At 43.3% G+C, this 23,222-nt stretch overlaps 1 protein-coding gene across 3 annotated transcripts in view; it reads right to left on the bottom strand.

Moving 5' to 3' along the window:
* STX6 (syntaxin 6) overlaps positions 1-21,207 on the bottom strand; it is a 45,871-nt gene extending 24,664 nt beyond the window's left edge. Inside the window, exons 1-3 of one of the 3 annotated variants that reach the window (XM_081254638.1) lie at positions 20,863-21,200; positions 3,670-3,839; positions 1,855-1,949 (exon numbers count right to left, since the gene is read on the bottom strand). In XM_081254638.1, the coding sequence (XP_081110764.1) occupies positions 1,855-1,949; positions 3,670-3,839; positions 20,863-20,897 (300 nt within the window). In that variant the 5' untranslated portion in view covers positions 20,898-21,200. Of the gene's footprint in view, positions 1-1,854; positions 1,950-3,669; positions 3,840-11,852; positions 12,188-20,862 lie in introns of those variants that run through there. The other 2 variants (XM_081254639.1, XM_081254640.1) reach the window with 2 other exon arrangements.
* Between the last annotated feature and the right edge of the window lie 2,015 nt (positions 21,208-23,222).

Genomic DNA, 23,222 nt, shown 5'->3' on the forward strand with positions numbered 1-23,222 from the left:
ATGCAATAATATTGAATCAACACAATGCTTTTTTAAAAAAAAATCAAGTTAGCATCAATTACCACTTCTCTTCCACAAAACCTCAATTAGAATTTATTAAAATCGGATGAGCAAAAACTCAGTTAGGTACTATTAACCCATCACCGGCAAATAGTAACAGCTTCCAAAAAGGAGTAATAAATTAGAAGAATGAATAAAAACCCTAAAACATTCAGTTGGGTCACACAGTTGAGTACAGTTTAGATCTCAACTATAAAAGGACTGCAACATTATGAAGTATGGACTTGATTTAGAATACTTCTTTCAAAGAACGTACTTTAAAAAGCTTTTCAATTACTATAAAATGAACTTTGGATTATACTTCCAATTATACCAACTCACTTAACTTTTACTATGTTGACCTCTGAATTTCAATTTGCAGAATTTACAAGTACTACCTTGCAAAAAAACAAATATAATGATTAAAGTCAAGAATATAGGGCTTCCCTGGTGGCGCAAGTGGTTGAGAGTCCGCCTGCCGATGCAGGGGACACGGGTTCGTGCCCCAGTACAGGAAGATCCCACATGCCGCAGAGCGGCTGGGCCCGTGAGCCATGGCCGCTGAGCCTGCGCGTCCGGAGCCTGTGCTCCGCAACGGGAGAGCCAACATCTACAGAAGTCATTTTCAGAAAAATCTATCACAAACAATTAAAAAAGCACACACTACATTTATAAAATAAGGAATTGGGAAATTATTTACCTTACCAAAAAAATACATCACCCAGCAACAGGGCTTCCTTATCAGAACAGCCTCTGAACTGGCTAGAGACTAGGAGTGTCTAATCCAAATGTTCATTGTATAGATGGGGCACCTAGGTCTAAAAAGGTTACTGCCCCCATTACAATGTGGGTTTATTTCTAAACAATTTAGGTACATGGATACAGAAAGGCAACTAATGAGTAAAGGAACAAGAATATTTAAAGTGCAGTGATAACCTACCATCTGAAATAATTTCAAAAGGAAATCACATGACATGGAGTCTTTGGCAAGCACACACCAAGGTTCCCGCCTAAGATGACTCTTAAAAAGCCATATGTTAGCACTGGTATGATCCCAAGTCTTTTTATTCAAGGAAGCTGCTTTCTAGTACATATGTTAAAGACAGGTGGTTCTCCTACATCTAGTTATGCTAATCAACTGGCTTAGCCATATAGTTTCAAAATACAAACATATCTTAACGATACAAGATTTCACTTAAATGCTATTTTCTCTTAGGTTTTTTTAATAATAGGTTATTATCTAAATAATTTGAGACTAAAGATTTGTTCCCTTGGATTGATTTTTTCCACGCTGATAGATGCTTGCTTGCTCTGGATAACTCCCGAAAGGCTGTCAAGCAGTTGTATATGGAAATGTCAGTAAATGGGTTGCAAGAGTTCCAGAAGCAATTCAGATGGTGGAAGAGGCCGCCATCCAAACCCAGTAAGACTACCCTTTCACAATGCAAAGGGATTACCAATCAATCAGGAAAGCAAATGGTTTCTACAATAGCAGGTCTTCTTTTTGTCTAGAAATACAGTATACTAAGAAATAAAGAGGAAAAAAGATAACTGGTTTGGAGGAATGAGAGGTATGGACAGGAAGATTACAGTAACCTTCCCAAAGCCAGCAGTTTACTCTCTCATTTTTGCTGAGAAAAAAGCCTGACTGATACTAAAAACAGATTTCTTTTCAATCAGAGAAATATGTAGAAAACTGGCATTTAATTCATATTAAAAAGGAGTTTCAGAGTTGACCTATTAGTTTAAATTAAAGAGTTCAGAGAAGTCTGGCTATTTCTTGCACAAATAACACAGTAAGATCACATCCCTTACCCTGACGACTTGCCGAGTACTTGTGATGAAAGCTTTTCTTATACTCAATTCGGTTGCATCGAGGTTGAATTTCCTAGGATTTGCTTCGACTATGCGTGGGTCAAAAAGTCAAGGTAAAGCAATTTCATCATCGAAAACCTAACAACCAACATCATGTGAAACCACAGAATCTCTCACAGCAATAAAATCTGGCCCAGCGTTTCTGAACACATAGTCAACTTGACACTAATCATTCTCAAACTTTCTCTGCCCACAGCTAGATGAGGATCCTTGTGCCCCGAGGCAGAGATGACCTGCCTGGGTTCACTGCAAACCCATGGGTGTCTGACCACAGCTGAGCTGGGCTCTTCCAGAGGCCTACCAGCACTTTTTTGACTCCAGATCACCTTTCCCAGGACAGCTTTTGTCCTGGGAAACAGCAAGCTGTTTTCATTTGCCATTCCAACTCATTCCACTTCTGTCAAGAAGCTAACTCTGCTTCTTAACCTAGAGATCGAGGCTTCTTTCGTGAAGCTTTCCTGCTCTCCTCACCCCCAGCTTGGTTCTGCTGCCCCGTGTCACTCACATGGCTCTCTGTACTTACCTCTTACCACCTGCAAGTATACACTTGTGCCAATATTTGACTAATGTCTGTTTCTCCCGCCCCCAAGTCCCTCTATACTCCCACGGTAAATTCTACAAGGGTTGGTACAGTTTTGCTTATCAATCCAATCTCAGTAACTAATAAAATGTCCAGCACATAGCACACTCAATAACTATTGCTGAATGATGAATATCTATTAAAACTTTTGTTCTCTTTATCTCAAAATTTCTCTATCTCCCCCAATCTTTTTCTCATCCCTCCTACCTCGAGGGAAGACATATCTCCCTGTAACTGTGCTTTTGATCCCACTCCCTCACATATTTTGTTCCAGTAGTTTTAGAGAACACATTTGTCTTTTAATAATTTAAAAGGTGCCCCGGGGTCATTGTGATTAATAGAAATTATGCACTCCACATATCAACTGCATGTGAACCTGTGTGCTGACTACAGAGTGATCCTGACAAAAGCTAGTTTCCTTTATGTTTTGCCACACTTGGAAAAAAACAAAACAGAACTCAAAACATGCAAATGGCATATCTTCAATCTAAAGTTCTGATTAAATGGGATTTTTCCAGTTAAAAGAAAGGCCATATAATCCAGCTTTTACCATTCTCTGGTCCATCAGTCAGATCAGTGGAGTTACTTAACATCGATAGCATGACTCAGCATAATAGATCTGCTTTAGTAAATGCAGTTTCATGGTACAAGATGCCTCTCTCATGGACACTGGCATTGAACAGGAAAAAGTCTAGAGAAGGATCTTCTTTTGATTTCTAATTACCAATGTATAACACTAGTCTGTATACACCTCTCTGAAATAATGACGGCTAACACTTTCATAGAAGTTCACTGTGTGTCAGACACCATTCTAAGCTCTTTACCTAATAAACTTTCAACAACCCTATGAGCTAGGTACAACTGTTATCCGAACGTTCTACTGAAGAGCAATGTGCCCAAAGTCACAGTAACTGGCGGAGCCAGGACTTGAACACCCAGTCTGACTCCAGGGTCCAAGCTCAAAATCACTGCACTATGCCACCTTCACGTTGCAGGATTTGACTACTCTACCTTAGATTACTGGTCAACAATTTTAAGTGTGTCGTGGTACGAATAAGGGCAACATCAATCAACGATAAAAGGCAATATCTCATCTATGTACTTGAGACATCTGGATGAAACCTGTCCATCTGTCTGCTTGCCTCACGTGGCACAGACACTGCAGAAAAGGATATTGATGGTTTCGTCAAGGTCCTCTAGATCCCACTCTATGCTCCGGAGGTTGTTTCTCAGCTCATTGGTGGTCCAGTCGATTTCTTCCCTCGTGGCTGTGGATGGGTCCTGGAGGAGCTCTGTCCATCTCTGAAACAATCCCTGTGCAGTGTTGACTGCTTTCTGTACCTCTCTGTATTCAGGTGAAGGGAAAGGAGAGATATGAGACAGTATGATCCATGAACAACTTGCAAGACTTAGGTGAACCTTTACGATCAGACACCATCCTCAGCAACCACCATGCTTTTAAGTCATTACAGAAGGCTCTTCATGGACAAATATCAAAGTTCAAAACTTTAAAATAATAGGCTGAGTGTTATGTTCTCAGCTGATTTCAGAATAAAACAGCCACTACTTAAGCAGCTATAATTACCAAGTTTGTGAAGGACAAAATTTAATTTTTCTAACAGACTGTATTTAGAAGTAGTCTAAGAAGCTATAATATAAATTAACTAAAGGGCCGTTAACATTCACACATGTTGCCAGTTGGAGTGAAGTAATTTATATTCAGAAGAAAAGGTTCTAAAACAACTTTCCTTTTCTTGGGGAGGTTCATGTGGAAGGGGGGTAAAAAAAGATAGAAGGAAGGGTAACTCTTACACAGCTAGTCTTTTAGAAGGCAAGTATTTTAATCTGAGACATTTTAAAATCCAACATCTCATTAGAAGATTCGTAAACATTATTAGCTTTAAATTTATCTACTTTCCTGGATTAAGCAACTCTGTACAGCAGATTAGTGTGCTTCATGTTTAGTGAGTGAGACTAGGCCGTTAAGAGCTATGGCCTATTTTGCTTTCAGATTAGATACAGTCACAAGGAGTCTTAAAAACTCCTCCCCTGCCCCTGCCATTGGGCCAATATCCACCATTTAAATATTATAATCTAACACTACCACATATAAAAGCCAAAAAGGACTCATTTTATAATCATGGTCTCTTGTGTACAAAGATTATAATCTTCATGCTCCTAAGCTAAGAGATCTGTTTTGATCCTTCTATGATTTCTTAACCAATTCTTCTGGGTGTTCAATCAGTGTGTTCGTTATCTATTGCTTTAAAACAGAAATTGCACACATCCTATTCCCTCTGACATTTCAAGTACCAGAGGAGACAGAACTAACAAAATGAAGAAAGGTGCCTTACAATATCTTGGACTGTGAATACTGATGAGAGCTAAAAAGCTGAATGTTAAATAGAGAATACAGCCATTGGGCCCGGCTGAATCCATCACTGAGCTACGCGGCCAACAATGAATCTACCAAGATTATGTTCATAACCACTTCATGGGTTAGGCAAGTCCCCTCATTTTTCCTCTCACATCAGTCTTATGCTTTTACTGCTAAAGAGAAACTCTATTTGAGACAAAAAGAGGAAGGACTAAGTGAGATGTCAATCTGCTATTTTTACTCTTTACTGAGGTTTCTGGCTGATTTGGTCAAGAAAGAGGTATACATTTTGCCATAATATGAAGTACTTGGTTTATTTGTAAGTGTTGAATATCCTCTACGACAACAGAAGACAGAGTTAAAAAGGTATCTAAAATGATATCTGGGCTTTCCCTGGTGGCCCAGTGGTTGAGAGTCCTCCTGCCGATGCAGGGGACACGGGTTCGTGCCCCGGTCCGGGAAGATCCCACATGCCGCGGAGCGGCTGGGCCCGTGAGCCATGGCCGCTGAGCCTGCGCTCCTGTGCTCCGCAACGGGAGAGGCCACAGCAGTGAGAGGCCCGCGTGCCGCAAAAGGGGAAAAAAAACCAAAAAACAAAAAAAACAATTAAAATAATATCTCATTCTAAAGAATATGAAAATTATCAGTTCTGTAAAGGAAATTTGAATTCCTTTTTGAGAACTAGAAGCCTCAGGCTAGGGCATACCATGTTCTCCACACCAGTAGACAAATAGGATGCCGGAATTAAACTCTTAAGCAGTGATCCATAAACTTTCTTGGTCTCAGGGCGCTTTTGCACTTTTCAAAATTATTGAAGACTCCAAAGAACTCAGATTAATGTGGACTCTATCTATTGCCACTTACTGTATTAGAAATGCAAACAGATATTTTAAAATATTTACCAATTAATCAAACATAATGATGAAATTACGATATGTTAATGTTTTCACCAAAAATTTCTAAAACAACAATATTTAGTAAGAAGAGTAGCACTGATTCACATTTTTGCAAATCTCTTTAATATCTGGTTTAGCAGTAGACAGGTGGATTCTCACATCTGCTTCTACATTCAGTCTGTTGACATACGTTTTGGTTGAAGTATATGATGGAAATCCAGCCTCATACAGATAGGTAGTTGGAAAAGGGAAGAGTATTTTAACAGTCTTTTCGGATAATTGTGGATATTCTTTCTTGACACAATACAAAAACTCAACAAGTGGCAGTTTCTTAAAGGTTAGCTGCAATGTGGAAGCTGAAACTGTACCAAAGACGTTGTATATTCTCATACATTACAACCCACTGTTCCATCTTGTATTGTGAATGGATGTTTTACCCACATATGATTTTACAGCATCACGTACTGGTCATTTGTAAAGTATTAGTTTACTGAGCATCAGAGATCTTCCAAATGCTGACTCATTTCGCTATACAATATCCAAAATCATATAATAATATCACCACCAATTCCATCAGAAAAACTTAACTACGGGGAATCTGTAAGATGATAGCAGTTGATACGAGCTTTCCAAAACTCTATTTTTTAAAAAAAGGCTCTAATTTCATCATCCACAAAAATACTCTCAGTTGTTTTCCGAGAAGTGACAGGTTCACCTCATTCATTTTTGAGAAAAACTCAAGTTTTTTTAAGATAATTTTGAGATTTGTGAACATACGCAAATCTCAATAACCAGTTTACATGTCATTCTTTGAATAAAAAATGAGATTCTGTGGAGGTAAAAACGAGCTATTTCAGCTCACAGCTGGATCACAGAAGTGCTTACCCTGGAGTCACCATCTTAGCTCACAATACAGCAAAAGTGTTTCATGCACTCTCTCATTTTGTCACACAGAGTATTAAATGTGTACTAAGGCCGGGAGAAAACATTTGTGCATTACATGTCTGATTAATGACTTGTATCTACAATGTATTTTTTTTAACTCTCAAAATTAAGAAAACTCAATTTAAAAATGGACAGAAGATCTGAACAGTCACTTCACCAGATACGACATACAAATGACAACTAAGCACATGAAAAGATGCCTAATATCATTAGTCATCAGAAAAATGCAAAGTAAATCCATAATGAGATACCACTACAAACTTAGAATGGCTTCACACAACTAACCAACCAATTGACAATGCCAAGTGCTAACCAGGTGGTGGAGTAACTGGAACTCTCATTCATTACTGGTGGAAATGCAAAACTGTACAGCTACTTTGGAAAACAGTGTGGCTGTTTCTGAAGATTAAACATACAGGGGCTTCCCTGGTGGAGCAGTGGTTAAGAATCCTCCTGCCAGTGCAGGGGACACAGGTTCAAGCCCTGGTCCAGGAAGATCCCACATGCCACGAAGCAACTAAGCCCATGTGCCACAACTACTGAGCCTCTGCTCTAGAGCCCATGAGCCACAACTACTGAAGCCCGCGCACCTAGAGCCCGTGCTCCACAACAAGAGAAGCCACCACGATAAGGAAGCCCACGCACCGCAACAAAGAGTAGCCCCTGCTTGCAGCAACTAGAGAAGGCCCACGCGCAGCAACGAAGACCCAACTCAGCCAAAAATAAATAAAATTTATAAAAAACAAAAAAAAACATACACTTACAATTATGACCCAACAACCCCACTTCAAGGTGATACAAAAACACACAGGTTCATATAACAACCTGCAAATTCTTATAGTAACTTTAGTCATAACAGCCAAAAAGTGAAAACAACCCGAATGTCCTTCAACTAAGGAATGGACAAACTGTGGTACATCTGAACAATGAAATACTACTCAGCAATAAAAAGAAATAAACCACAAATACATGCAACAATATGGACAAATCTCAAATGCATTATGCAAAATGTGAGAAGTTAGACTCAGAAGGCCACACATTATATGATTCCATTTCTGTAACATTCTGGAGAAGGCAGAGCTATAGGGACAGAAAATAGATCAGTAGTTGCCAGATGCTGGGCATGGGGGAAGGGGGACACAGAAACTTTTGGGGGTGATGGATCTGTCCTGCAACTTATTTGTGGAGGTGGTCGTTACTGACTATATGCATTTGTCAAATTTCACAGAAGTATACACTAAAAAGGGTCAATTTTACTGTAGGTAAATTATAACTTTAAAAAAAATGAGGAAAGGTGTTCTTGGGACTCAAGATTTGATAAAATTAATTTTTTTTTTTTTTTTTTTTTTTTTACTGTTTCATGAAGAACATTCTTGAAGGAATATGATTCTCATTTTTCTTTTTCACTGTGAGGGAGGAATACAATGACTACTAGTACAGTTTGGTGCCACTGCCTTGATTTAGGCTAAGGCACCAGCAGTTTGCACCATCAGTGTTATTGTCAACATGATGAGAAAAAGCAAATAACATCTGAGTAGTATCATGAAAAGCAGTTTAAGCTGAGGGGCTCTTCTATGAAAGGATCTTGAGACACCCTTGGGATCCAAGGGCCACACTTTCAGACTTGAGGGGGAGGAGGGGCAGGTGGGTAGACTCAATTCTTGCAGCACAGAGTGAAATCAAGGAGTCCTTAAGCATGCAAGAACTTGTGCATGTCCTAAAGAAGAAATGAAAGAAATGGCAGGAATTAGAAAAATGCTGCAAAGCAATCCCAGGATGACATTCAAAACCCAACAGGCCTGGCCAGTGACCTGGCTTATTCCACTCTCAATCTCTTTTTTTTTTTTAAGAATTTATTTTGGACATACTGAGGTGTGTTTTTTTTGTTTTTTTTTCGGTACGCGGGCCTCTCACTGCTGCGGCCTCTCCCGTTGCGGAGCACAGGCTCCGGAAGCGCAGGCTCAGCGGCCACGGTTCATGGGCCTAGCTGCTCCGCGGCATGTAGGATCTTCCCGGACCGGGGCACGAACCCGCGTCCCCTGCATCAGCAGGCGAACTCCCAACCACTGTGCTACCAGGGAGCCCCTCAATCTCTTATTTTTAAGAGGTTTCATTTTTAGTTTTCATGTAGTAGCATAGACACGAGAAAGTCAAAGTAGTCTTAGTTTACATTTCTAAGACACGTTTTAAGGGATCCCAAAGGTGGGAACTGTCAGCAATGGTTCAGATCTTGAAAAGCCAGAACATGCAGTGTGGCAAGGAATCCTATCTTAAAAGCAACTAACGGGGTCCCTCAAAGTTTAAAACACCTCCCAATTTTTCTTCTTCCAATATCAACTCAGCATAGCATTACCCTGAAAAAGAAGGCATGAATGAAGAGAAAACGTGTGTCACAAACAAAACCTATTTTTAAGCCAAATATTAATGGTAACCAGAATATACCAAAGAACTTAGAATTTCTGAATAGTTTCAAGAAATACAAGACACAATGTAATAATGTACAAGACCCCACCTAGTGAGACAACCTGCTCAATTCAGAACTATTTGTAAATATCTGGGACTAAATATTTAGAATCACCTGTCATTCCAAGTAAATGGATGAATAGGACAGAGGTTTTAGGCAATATAACCACGACAGCTGTTTGATATTTGTGAGGGTTTCAACAGAGAAGAGCTGGTCGAATTTTCTTCACCTACTTTCTCAGGAAAGGTAAGGGAGTTGTTTCTGCATGAATTGGCTAGTTAGGCACTTCCCACACAGGCACGCCCAGCATCACCTACTCCATGGTTAGTGCTCACCACACAGTGAGCCCATGTGAGCATGCTGCACCCTGTGGGCAGCGCTGCAGCTGCCGACTCCTCAGTCAACAGTGATCCACTTTCATCTGTGCTCTCCAGAAAGGTCAAAATCACAAGATATTGCCTCTGTTTCCTGTAGAGTTAGGTGCAGCTCTTTTCAGGTTGTTCTTCCAAGTGTGTAATGGGAATGATTAAAGTCTGACACTCACAACTTTCTATGAGGGGCCATGTATACCTTGAATTTTTGGAGCTCTTCAGTTTAGCAATCTTCTTGGTAAATAATAGTCTGCTCACAGACAGCTTTGGGTATCATGTCTGACACCATTTCACCGAAAACGTGCTAATTGCTTTCCTAGGAATTACAGGTTTAGCTCCTGACCCAGAGAAATCTTTCAATCCACTGAAGGAGAGAGATGGCTATCTCCTACAACAGTCAAGCAGACGTTCTGCTCCTATATCTGTTGCAGATGCTTCCAAAGTCAGTTTTGTCTTACACGTTTCATGAGTAACAAGAGTCACAGCGTTGGAAATACTACAGATGAGCCTCTTTCCCTTGCTGTCCACCAAACGGCCCATCGAAATGATGGGACCCATCATATCCTCATGGATATGAACTCCTTATGACCACCAGAATGAAGGTCCTTCACTGCAAGCCGTGCCAGTGCCCATGGGACCACCTGTAACACAGAGCTTCTTTCTTTTGACAGTAAGCAACTGTCAAAAACGAAAACACAGTTCACATCTTTGAAGAATGTATCTTTCAGGCAAAAATAAAGCTTTCATCTAAGCTTTCAAAACCAGATTCTTCCAATCCTTATAAAGAGTTGACACTGGCAGGACTAACCAATCCAGTTTTGGTTTTTGCCACGCCATGTGGCATGTGGGATCTTAGTTTCCCGACCAGGAATCGAACCCGCATCCCCTGCATTGGAAGCACGGAATCTTAACCACTGGACCACCACGGATGTCCCCCAGTTTTGTTTTTGTGTGTTTTGTTTTTTTTTTTTTGCAGTACGCGGGCCTCTCACTGTTGTGGCCTCTCCCGTTGCAGAGCACAGACTCCGGACGTGCAGGCTCATGGGCCCAGCAGCTCCGCGGCATGTGGGATCTTCCCGGACAGGGGCACGAACCCGTGTCCCCTGCATTGGCAGGCGGACTCTCTGCCACTGCGCCACCAGGGAAGCCCCCCCAGTTTGTTTTTGAAGCCAGCCCAGCACTAACCCCTGGTCACTGCTAGTTGAGCCCCTCCCATATAACATTCCAGTCTGTTCCACCATGGTAAAAGGCTCACCATCCCAACCAACCCTTAGGGCTTCAGGCAATACGTCCAGATGTCCATAAAATAATTTCTTATCTGGATCTCACTAAATTTGTTGGTAAGATGGGAGGAAGAAGTATTTTAGCCATTAGGGAGCTTTTGTTTCCCGGAATCTGTCATTCAGTTGGGCCAACGAATTGCAGGATAACCATAGCTGCAGCCTCCATCAGCCTTTTGATTTCTCCTTTCTTCTTTGACCATGCTGATAGGCTCTGAACTGGCATCTGTTCCAGTTACTGTGGTTGTATAACAGTTACCCCAAAACTTAATGGCATCAAACGACCATTTGTTATGGGGAGTCTGTGGGTCAGGCATTCATGCCGAACGCAGAAGAGATGGCTTGTCCCCGCTCCACAATGTGTGGGGCCTCAGCTGAAAGACTGCCAGGCTGGGGCTGCAGAAGCAGGTGCTCCTCGGTAGTATCTCTGTGTCTGCGCAGTCTCTCCACATGAGTGCTCCAGCAGAGTGGCTTCAGTAGAGCTGGACTTGTGTCCCAAGTCAGAAAGATGCAGGTGGAAGCTGAACTGGTTGGTTGTCTTTTGTGATGAAAGCTTCAGGAGTCAAGCGGTGTCATTTCTGCCCCATTCTGTCAGTCGAGGCAGTTACAAAGGTCTGCCTGGGTTCAAAGAAAAGGAATGAGGACCCCAGCTTGATAGAAGAATGCCGGCTTCACAAGTTAAGAAAAGCAAATGGGACAGGATATATATTGGGGCGGCCACCTTTGGAAAAACACAATAAGCCACAACACCTATACCTGGGGCAGCACCCATCCTGCATGTCTCTTTACAGTGGGGTCCCTGTTTCATCAACACCCTGAGAGGCTAGTGAAGGCAGATGGCTTCCACTCTACTAATGAAACCTGAAAAACCTAGGCTGGGCAAGCCTCTGCAGCCCTATCACCCTTCTACCCCATATCCCACCAACCTGTTCTACCACCAACCCCTTGGGCTAGGTGAGAAGCTCTTTGTACTCCTTGACTTCCACACTCACATCGTTTGTATTTAAAGGGAAAAACACACATACCCTGCACTTGACCTTACTGCCATTTCCAAATTCAACTTCACTGTGATAATATCTTTCACAATAATTCTCCTGGAGGGGGAAAAAAGAGTCTTCACTTAGCTTCCTATAGTTATATCCAATTTTGACCTCAGCCTGCTGCTGCTTCCACAATGCCCCTGGGATAGCACTACTGCTACCAATGACACTGCAGGTCAAAGTCGTGGGTGACTTGAACTCGTCCTCATTTCCAGTGTACTTGACACCACAGCCTATTTTCTTGAAACTCTCACTTCCTTGTTTTTGTGACTCTTCTAGTCTCTACTAATTTTCTCTTTCCTCTTCCTCCACCTGGTCCCAGTATTTCTCAGCACTATTTTTATAGCTTCTAGGTGCTCATCAACACTAGCAGGTTCAAAAGATTCCTTGAAGCTGATGACTCCCCACTGCATTTCCAACCCTGACCTCTCACCCAGGACTAATTCCTATATTTTTAGCTGCCTACAGGATCATTCCATTTGCCTAAAACCAAACCAATCATATCCTCCCTACAAAACAGTAAATATTCATACAACAAAATGAAACAGAAAAAAAAGCTTCCTTCTCTAACTTCCTCATTTTAGTCAACAGTAACACTATTTTCCAAGATCTGAAACTTGTCTAGACAAGCATCATCTTTGACTCTTCCTCTTACTTCTCACCCTGCACAACCTCTACTTAAGCTGCATCACTGGATTTTAGATCTAGAAGGAACTTTCACGATAACTAGTCTGCACTCATTAAACAAATAAGAGAACGGGGGCTCAGACTTCTTGTCTTCTGGCCTCTAGTTCTGCTGACCCAGAGCATGAGGGGCCTTCCAGTACCAAGACCTAATTCAATCCCATCTTTGCAAAGGCTCCAGACAAATCTATCTTCTTTGTGGAATCAGAAGACCCGGGTTTGAGCCCTCAGAAGTTGTTTGACCATAGGCAAGTGCCACAGTAACTTGCTAGTTAAAACCACCTCCTGATTAAGAATTTACAATAGGAAACATTAACTTTAAACTCCTCAGCTGGGTATTCTACGCCTCCTCCACCCCAAAACTGGCCAACTTTAATCTCCAACCTGATTTCTCACTGAAACAAAATCTGTTTCACTTGGCAGGTCTTCTTCCCATCCTCCCTTTCCTCATCCCTGGCTCTACTTTCACTCACTGTTTCCCCAGCTGGAAGAGTCCTTACACCTCTGCAAATGAAAAGCAGACATTTCCTTCAAGGCCCAGATTGAGGCCCTCCTTGCTTCACTAAAGTGTCACTGACCAACATTCCCCCTGGGGGTTTTGCCAAGTTTTTTCAGTCTCCACAGTATCTCAGCTCTATTCCAAACTCTTGTACGCAAAGCATATTGTCTATCACCTACACTGTTTCACATATCTGCACAGTGTTCTCCAAACCAGACTATAATTTCAGGAGCCAAATAGAGTTATTACGCATTCAATAAATGCCTGATTCAATATAACAAATGTCTGCAAAGTGGTTTTTACAGTGAAACATCTGATTGGGGAATTCCCTGGTGGTACAGTGGTCAGGATGTCGTGCTCTCACTGCTGAGGACCCAGGTTCAATTCCTGGTCAGGGAACTAAAATCCCATGAGCCACACAGCACAGCCAAAAAAAAAAAAAAAAAAGAAAGAAAGAAACATCTGCTTGATTTTTAAAAAGTAGAAAATGAGACCTGACTTACATTCAATTTTACTGGATAAAATTACTCTGTAAATAAGGATAATTTTTTCACAGTGACTATACCAATAAACAGTTTTTTCAACAGTGTGACTAAAATGCACAATGCTTGCCTTCAAGGAGCTCATAATCTAGAGTTTAACAGTCTGTACACACAGACCAGGGATGGTTAAAGAATAATGCAATGTAACAGACACTATCTGGCTCATCTGCTTACTTACGCCTTTATTTCAACACAGATCCACAGCCAAGAACCTGGAAATAAAACTGTCCTTGTTCGGGCACACAACGCCTCCAAATCAGCAACATATTAAAGAACCACAACATTCATGCCTTTTACCTATAGGAGAGGCTCACTTGGTACCAAAATACTCATATTCCACCGCTCAATTTCTTAGTGGCTTATTCTGATTAGAAGTTGCAAACAAGAGAGGGAAAAAAAACTACAGAACCCAAAACTCAAAATGGGCTCACTCATCAAACAAATACTATGTGACACCTTACTGAACATAATGATGAAAACAACATGATTCAAATATGGTATGTTTCACCGAGCAAATTAGTTAAGATTTCTTAAAAGGAGACTCAGTACAGGCAAGGGGTCAAGGGAAATGGGCCCATCAAACTTTTGGGGGTGGGGTAGTGAGTCGAGTGGAGTTAGGGGTGTATCCTAGAGGGCAATTTGGCAACATGCATCAGAAGCTTTGAAAATGTGCACCCTCTCTGAATTAGCAAATCTGCTACAGGACTACAGGCTATGGAAATAATCAGGAGCAGCAATGAAGACCTGTGACAAGCAGGCTTGCCACTATATTAACTGTAACAGTGAAAAATTTAGGTACATCATAAACCTTGTCCTGGGTGATAAGTTATATCACATTTATATAACAAAATACAATACAGTCATTAAAGCCTCCCCACCAAAGGCATTTTAAGGATATAAAAAAATACAGATGAAAAGATTATAAGACAGTATGATCCCAAGTTCTTAATGATTAATAACAACAATAATACCCATTTATATAAATCCTGGCCTTTCCAATTACAGGCTTATGAACTTGGAAGTTTGTTTTTTTTTTTACTCTCAGTTTCATTTTCTTCATTTGTAAGATGATAATAATAATAGTACTAGTACCTACTTCATAAGGATTAAAAAGACAATCCCTGTCATGTTCTCAGGACAGTGACTGATATATTTGTATCAAAAAAAAAGAGAGATCAAAAACTGATGGATAGTATTAAATAAAACTGTTAATAGAAACAGATTTAAAAAACACCAAAATTTTAACTAATTATTTCTGGATGGTGGTATTTCAATGAATTTTTAATCCTTTTTTTCCCTAAGTTTTCTAAAATGAGCATATATCACTTTAAATGTTACTCTAAAAAGAAAAAAGCGCACACACACACACACACAAAACCAGTAAGACATGGTCTTTCCTCTCAGAAAGGGCGGCCTGTTTGGATGGAGACATATAGACAGTTAAGAGAATGTTTACTGAGCACTTGATACATACTCCAAACTGTGCTGAGGCAACTTACATGCATTAACTCATTTAATCCTCATAACCGATAAAGCAGGCATTGTTAAGCCAATTTTGTACATAAAGAAACAGGTTCAGGGCTTCCCTGGTGGCACAGTTGTTGAGAGTCCGCCTGCTGATGCAGGGGACACGGGTTCGTGCCCTGGTCCGGGAAGATCCCTCATGCCGCGGAGCGGCTGGGCCGTGAGCCATGGCCACTGAGCCTGCGCATCCGGAGCCTGTGCTCCGCAATGGGAGAGGCCACAACAGTGAGAGGCCCGCGTACCGCAAAAAAAAAAAAAAAAAAAAAAAGAAACAGGTTCAGAGAGGATAGCTAATGTGCCAAAACTTACACCAAGTAATTGACAAAAGTGAGATCCCAACCTTGGGTGAGCTTGATTAACAAAGCGCAGTTCTTTCACCAAACCTCACTGCCTCCGCAGGTCACATAAAAAGAAAAATTACACCCAGAACATGCATTTCCTTTCCCTTTACGCCAGCTTTGTTCTTCTTACAGAATTTATCACCACCTGACATACCATATATTCGTACATTTTTTTACTGTCCGTCTCTAGAATATAAGCTTCATAAGGACAGGGATATCATTTGTTCACTGCTGTACCCTTAGCTCCTGGCACACAGAAAACAGACACTCGGTAAGTATTTCAGAATGAAGGATTCCGAATAGAGCTGTGACCTGACCGTGTCTCTGAGGTCACATCTGGCAGCGGTGCAAATGAAGCTTGCTGAAGAAGCTGCTTAGAAGAGTTCAGGTGGGAGAGGACAAGGACATGAACTAAGGTGGCGGAACCAAAACCAGAGAAGAAGAGAGGATTCCAGAGATATCCAGGGGATGCACTGATAGGCCCTGGTGACCAAGTGGACATGGGACTGAAGGGCTGTGAGGAGTCAGGAGTAAAGAGGGCTAAGAAGAGGCAGGCATTTTTAAGAAGGGGGAAGGAAAAGAAAAAAAGGGGAAGATATCCACCCCATTAGCATGGGGGATGTCGAACAATTAGTAGAAAACACAGAAAAACACACAGGAGAGAGTTGGGTCAGAGTGACTGGGGTACAGGATGTGCACAGATACACAGGGACTGCTTGACACATGGGAATAATCAAGCTCACCCAGTGAGAACACACAGGAGAGGGTCAACTAGACAAACTACAACTTAGGGGCAGGCCTGAGTTGATTCAGTAGAGCTAGGGGTTCTGGTAGTGAAAATACCACTGTGAATGTCTGTGCCAGGTAGGGCCACCACTGTGAATGTATGTGCCAGGTAGGGCCACATCTGCCCAACTGTGGTAGTTTTCTCCCGTGTTCTGGGATTCTGCTCTTAACAAGAAGACATCGAGAGTGTCAAAACCTCACAAAACGAGCTTCGAACACTTAGGCACTAATCACTGCATATTTAAATTAAAACAGCTTTCAAACTGGTCTCCTTTTTACTTTTTATTTATTTATTTTTGGCTGCGTTGGGTCTTCATTGTGGTGCACGGGCTTCTCATTGCAGTGGCTTCTCTTGATGCAGAGCCCAGGCTCTAAGCCCACAGTCTTCAGTAGTTGTGGCTCGCACGCTCCAGAACGCAGGCTCAGCAGTTGTGGCGCACAGGCTTAGCTGCTCCGAGGCATGTGGGATCTTCCCGGACCAGGGCACGAACCTGTGTCCCCTACATTGGCAGGCGGATTCTTAACCACTGTGCCACCAGGGAAGCCCTGGTCTCCTTTTTAATATGTCTACAGGGCTTCCCTGGTGGCGCAGTGGTTGAGAGTCCACCTGCCGATGCAGGGAACACGGGTTCGTGCCCTGGTCCGGGAAGATCCCACATGCCGCGGAGCGGCTGGGCCCGTGAGCCATGGCCACTGGGTCTGCGTGTCTGGAGCCTGTGCTCCGCAACGGGAGGGGCCCCGGCAGTGAGAGGCCCATATACTGCAAAAAAAAAAAAAAAAAAACTCTAAAAAAAAAACCTCTTTCTATGCACTGATGCATCCAACACTATTATCAAATCAATATTCCTGAAACCCTAATTTCATGTCATTTCCCTGCTTTAAAAATCTCCAATGGCCTCTCAGAGACTCTTCTTGACCCTATTCTACCTGTACCTGTGGATGTACCTATAGAAGTGTTAACAGTATGAACTAGGCAAGTAGAACTAGGCAGCTGAATTTTGAATCCTGGGTCCACTACCACTAGGCAGCTGTGTGACCCTGGGGAAGTAACTCAACCCCTCTGTGCTCCCTCAGCTCCTCATGTGTAAAATGGGGTTAATACCCACACCACAGAACTGTTCTTATAAAGTGAAAATTCTTATAAAGTGCTTATTTAGCACGCGACACCTGACATAGGAGTTGCATCCTTTAAATGTTAGCTATTATTATTATTACTTCTCCAAATAAACTTCCTACTGCACCTGGGATGCTCTCCTTGATGATTTCTAAACACACAATGCCTGCCTTTGCTGGTAGTGTTCCCACCCACGAACCACCACTCCTTAACCACAACCACCAAAGAGAATTTATTCAACATTTATGCTGTATATTCAAGGTGCTGGGCTGGAAATACAGGAAAAACAAACAGTTCCAACCTTCAGAGCTCACGGTCAAATAATGAAAGACAGCCAGAGGAAGAGGTGCAATAATGTGTTACAGGTGTCAGGGGAAGCACTTCCTGGAGGCAGTGGAGATGCTGACACTGAATCCTGAAAGCTGAGTGGGTGCATAAGGCAGAGTGGGTGCATCAGGCAGAGTGGATGCATGTGGAGTAAGAGCATCCAGTCCTGCGGTCACCGTCACTGTACTGAGTCTGGTGAAGCCGGAGCTCTGTGCTAAGGGCAGGCAGAGTGAGCGGAGGGTAGAGGAAGGCTACGTCACGGAGGTCAGGAAGTGCTGAGATTTTATTCTGTAGGCACCAGGCAGCCACTCAGTGATGTTAAGTAGGGAACTCCTTGGGCTCTAGAAAAGCTACACCTGTGCTGCCCAATATGGATGCCACATGTGACTGCTGAACCGTGCCAGTGTGACTGTGGAACTAAATTTTAATTACTTTAAATTTAAAAACTGATATGCAATTCAGTTACCGAAAAATTTTAAAGTATATTTGGAACAATTTGGGTATGTGAATCTACTGAATACTTTTTCAACTGTAAGTTTAATGAACTCTAAATACAGATCAAGTGTTCCTGATGAAAATTTAGCATCCAAATTGAGAGGTGCTGTAAGTGAAAAATACACACCAGATTTTGAAGACAGTACGAAAAGGGTAAAATCTTCTTTAGTAATCTTTAATCACACGTTTAAATATTTTCACTATACTAGGTTAACGATGACATTAAAATTAACTTCACTTTTTTTTTTTTTTTTTTGCGGTACGAGGGCCTCTCACTGCTGTGGCCCCTCCCGTTGCGGAGCACAGGCTCCAGACGCGCAGGCTCAGCAGCCATGGCTCACGGGCCCAGCCGCTCCGCGGCATGTGGGATCTTCCGGGACCGGGGCACGAACCCGTGTCCCCTGCGTCGGCAGGGGGACTCTCAACCACTGCGCCACCAGGGAAGCCCAACTTCACCTGTTTTTTACTTTTTACTGTGTCTACTAGGAAATGTAAAATGGAATGTGTGGCTCACCCTGCATTCTGGAGAGCACTCATCCAACAGAACCAAGGCAGATGCAAGAGGAAAGAGACTGGAAGCAGGAAGACCAATATCAGACTCTTCCTGATGAGTCCAGAAGAGACACAGGCCTGCATTATCTAAATGCTCCCCATCTTCGAAACTTAGTTCAAGACCTACTACTACCTCCAAAGCTGTTCCAGTCACGACTGTTCCTAATGAGATGCCTTTCTCTGAACTACTGGGGGAGTTAATCATCTGTAGGATTCTCTTCGGCACTTAAATCATTTCCACCTGTCATTTCTACTTAATTCTGGGGTGAGCTGTTTCTCAGATTAGACTATCAGCTCCTAGGCTAAGTACCACAATTTAGGCATCTTTAACTCTTCCACATTGTGCAGTGCACTTTCAAAACTTTTAATAAACAGAACTACATGAATGGCTCCCCATATATTCCGTCGCATAATCTGGAGACACTCGTATAGCTAATTTTACTTTTCCTCAGCAGAAGGTTTTGACGCCTTAACGACATGAGCTAAAACCATGCAAAAGTCAACCAACACTCCAGGCCAATGTTCCAATAAAGCAGTGATATCTAATCAGTGATCAAGCCTTGGCCAACTGTATTGGATACTAGCAGGAAAAAAAAGTCAAGATAGCAGAGCAATTTAGCATTTTCACAAATTCCATTAAAAATCAAACCAAAAATTCTGATTATCTATGGCCTCCACTGCCAGAGATAACCTTTGCAACCTAAGCATTAAGAACATTCATTCAAGGGAAAAAAACACACAGCTTTCACACTTAAAAATCAACCCCTAAAAATCAATCCTTCTAATAAGCAACACATTTTCCAGATAGAGAGCCACATATTACTAATAATCTAAACTCAGCATTTTCCCATCTAAATTAAAGTCAGGTGAAGGAAAATCTTTTTAGGGAAATGTTAAAAAATATATCTTACTGTATCATTGATAATAAAGTATTTCACCTAAAGTACCACTTAAATTTTCTGAGAGGAACCCTTAAAACACACTCAAGCAACTGGTCAGCTTTTACCCCTACAAAAATAGGAAGCTAGCAGCAACTACTTGAAAGCAAAGGGACACTTTATGATTATCAGCACTGATCTTTCCGGAACTTTGCAGTTCTCAGAATTTTAACGTTTGACATTTAAAACAAAAGCTGACAAATTATAACACTGGAGGAGGAGGTTATATACTATAACAAGGTTATAAATTATAACAACAGAATCGATCTTTCCTGAATTTGTTTCATGGTTATAAAGCCTATGTAACAGTGCAAATAAAGTTTCTACCTCCAAACGACTGAGCAATCAAAGATGGAGTCACGACAGCTCATAGGGAAAAATAAGTTAAGGCTGTTCTAGCCTGAAAGGCAGAAGAAACGGGGGAAACCTGTCAAACAGCCTGGATGAAATCAGGGAGTTAAAAAGAAAGCACTCATTTCCTTTAGCACTGTGGGAAAATCCCGGTGCTAACAGAAAGCTAAGGAAAGTTTGGTTTGGCTGATTTCATTTTGTTTTCCTTCCAACATCATCACTGAGTTTGAACGACTGCTTTCCTCCCCCCTCCCATTACTCAGTAAAAACTCCCCCACTGAATTGAGTTGTCTTCCGGAGCCTCGCGCCCCCGCCTCCCAGCCTGCAAACGTGCTCAGACGCCTCTGGGTATGTTGTGGTCTCACCAGTCTGCGGGCCAGCGCTCCGAACTCAATGGACAATGGGAGCTCACCCCCGTGCACGCCAACTACAAAGCTCAGGAGGGCCATTTCCCTTTTCCTGCCCAGATGCTGTTTTTCCCCCTTCGAAGCAGGGCCCCGTTCTCCACTACAGCTGCAATTTGGTCTGGGATGCCTGTCTCCCTTCCCACCTGCAGAGCTGCTGAACCCCTCCACCCCTCCAAATAAGTTGTAGGGCAGCGTACAGGCCAAAGGGGACCCCCTCCCCAGGGGCTTAATTGGGGTCACGGGTTTCAAAGTCCAGGTAGGACGGGGAGGGGATGTCTCTGGACGCTTGATCATGGCCCTCAAGGCTAAGCCGTCCCCACTGTCCCCTCGCCAGCCTCTACTTGTCTCCCAACCCCCTACAGCGAGGAGAGCGGGGAGGTGCGGGCAGGCAGCACGGCCACCTCCTCCTCCACTGGAGCCCTCGGCGACACTCACCCTTTCACCACAAAGAAGGGGTCCTCCATGGACATGGCGTCCCGGCCCCCGGCCGCCTCACGCCTGCTCCGCGCACAGCGCGCCCAGCGAACCTCCCTCTGCCCACCTCACCCGCCTCGCGCGGCCGCCGGCGCCTCGGCCTGGGGGACCCGAAGCCTCTGCGCGCGCAGGCCCGGGTGCACTGACCCGCCGCTGGCCCAGCACTTGTTCAGCACCGCAGACCGAATCCCTGACTCTGTTGCCCGGCCCCGCGGCCGCCCCCTCCCCCGGCTCCTCCCAGCGCGTCCGGCCGCCTGGCTCCGCCCCCGGGTTGCTCAGCCTCCGCCAGTCACGAACGCCGTCCGCCGCACCACTTCCGCACCCATGCTCACGTGACCAGACCCGGCCCCGCCCCTTGTCGGCGGGGCTTGGGCACCTTGTCACAAGACCCTGGAGACGGGGCTCTGGGGGTGGTGGGGGAGGGCGGGTCTTCTCTCGCCTCGCCCCACAGGATTCAGGGGGAGGAGCTGCTTGTTCCCTTGCGGGAAAGGCTGTCGGGTTTCCTAGATACGCTGTAGTACCTGCTTTGCACAACCCTTTCACCTTTCCTCTACTTTTGATACTTGATTTTTGATAACATGTTGATTTAGAAAGCCATCTCGTCCTCGACTTACAATAAAGCGTGCTCGTATACATTATCTGACTATGATAATATTGAACAACTCCTTTAGGTAGGTCTTACTATATCCAGCAATGCGCTGAAGGCTGTATGTGCATTATCTCAATATTCTTGGGGTGGGGGGGGCGGTACTACTATTTCCATTTAGTAGATGGGAGAATTTCAGAGAGGTTTCAAGATTTCCTGTGCTCACACAACCTGGACAGGGCAGAGCCGGAGAATCTGTACACTGTCTACCAGACTGGGGTGTGTTTTCTTTTGTTGTGCGTTGTTTTCATACAGCATACGGTGCTTCCCAAGAGAGAAAACTTTTGAGGGACAAAGAAAGGGCCAGGTATAGCAACTTCTTCCAGGCTAAATGGTTCAAAAGCGATTCCAGAAAGCATTTTGGTCAGAACAGTTATCAAACTTATATGCTAGATATGCTGTAGGGTTTGTGAACTTTACTTGCTGAGTATCATTGAGCATTTCCTGTATGTCAAGCACTGTGCTAAGTGTTATCTCAGTTGCTCTCACAATGAGGTAATTACTGTTGTTATCCCCATTTTACAAGTGAGAAGTCTGAGGCTCTTGGAATGTTAAGTGACTTGCTTAAAGTCACCAGTCTTTTTGGAGATGGGAGAGTGCTCAAAGCCAGAAAAAACCCTGTTTGAACCTGAGTTCTATTATTCAGTTCCTCATATATAAAACATGGATAATAATATTTAGCTCATGGATTGTTGTGAAGGTTAAATTAAAATGCATGGAAACCCCAAAACCCCAGCGGAATGAAGCAGTGAAGTCAGGGAAACCAGTCCAGAAGCTGCTGTGGTCATCTAGTCTGAAGGGGTGAAGACCAGACTAGGATGACAGCAATTGTAAATAGAGAGGAAGGGGAGAATCTGATAGATGTTTCCAAGGAAAAACAAAACACCTAGACATGACGAAAGATTGAATAGGGTTAAGGAGGAGAGAGGTGAAAGCCAAAGACTCCAGTCTTCTCTGAGACCCTGGAGGAGCAGTGGAGGTCAGGTATGGGGGGAAAAAGAAGCTGTTGGAAGAGAACTGTTTTGGTTCTGAACATATTGAGATGGGGAACTGAAAAGGGATCATCTTTCATTCATTCAATAAACACACAGAAATCGAGAAGATGAGAGTTGTGATTAAGAGCCATAGTTGCAGCCAGATTACCTGAGTCCAAATCCTAATTCTGCTACTTCCTGACTGTTGTGTCTTGGGCAAGCTGCTTAGTCTCTCATTGTCCTCAACTATGAAATGGATACTATAATAAAACCTTCCTCATAGAGAGTGTCATCAGGATTAAATGAATCCGTGTCTGAGAAGTGCTTAGAACAGTGCTGGCACGTGTTGTATTCTTACTGTGTGCTAGGCACTAAGGACACAGAGATGCACAGGCTTGGTCCTTGACTTCAAGGAACTCTCAGACTGGTGGGAGAGCCAGGCCAGTTACACAGTGAAAGAAGGGCATGGGTTGCCACAGAAACAACCCAGCCTGGAGACATCAGGGCAGCCTGTGGCAGGGGCAGTGGGGGTGGGGAGGGTGGAGAGCCACAGCAGGGGGCATTGCCGGAATGGAAGGAATGGGACTGCGGCCGCAGGAACTAAGGCTGGAAAGGGGCAGGGCCAGTTTATGGGGGGGGGGGCCTTGATTGTGCTGTTAAGAACTGTGGACACTGTGCTAAAGATCATGGCAGCTGAGGGA

This window comes from Mesoplodon bidens (genome assembly GCF_964165515.1).
Source record: "Mesoplodon bidens genome assembly, chromosome: 2".
NCBI classification, from domain to species: Eukaryota; Metazoa; Chordata; class Mammalia; order Artiodactyla; family Ziphiidae; genus Mesoplodon; species Mesoplodon bidens.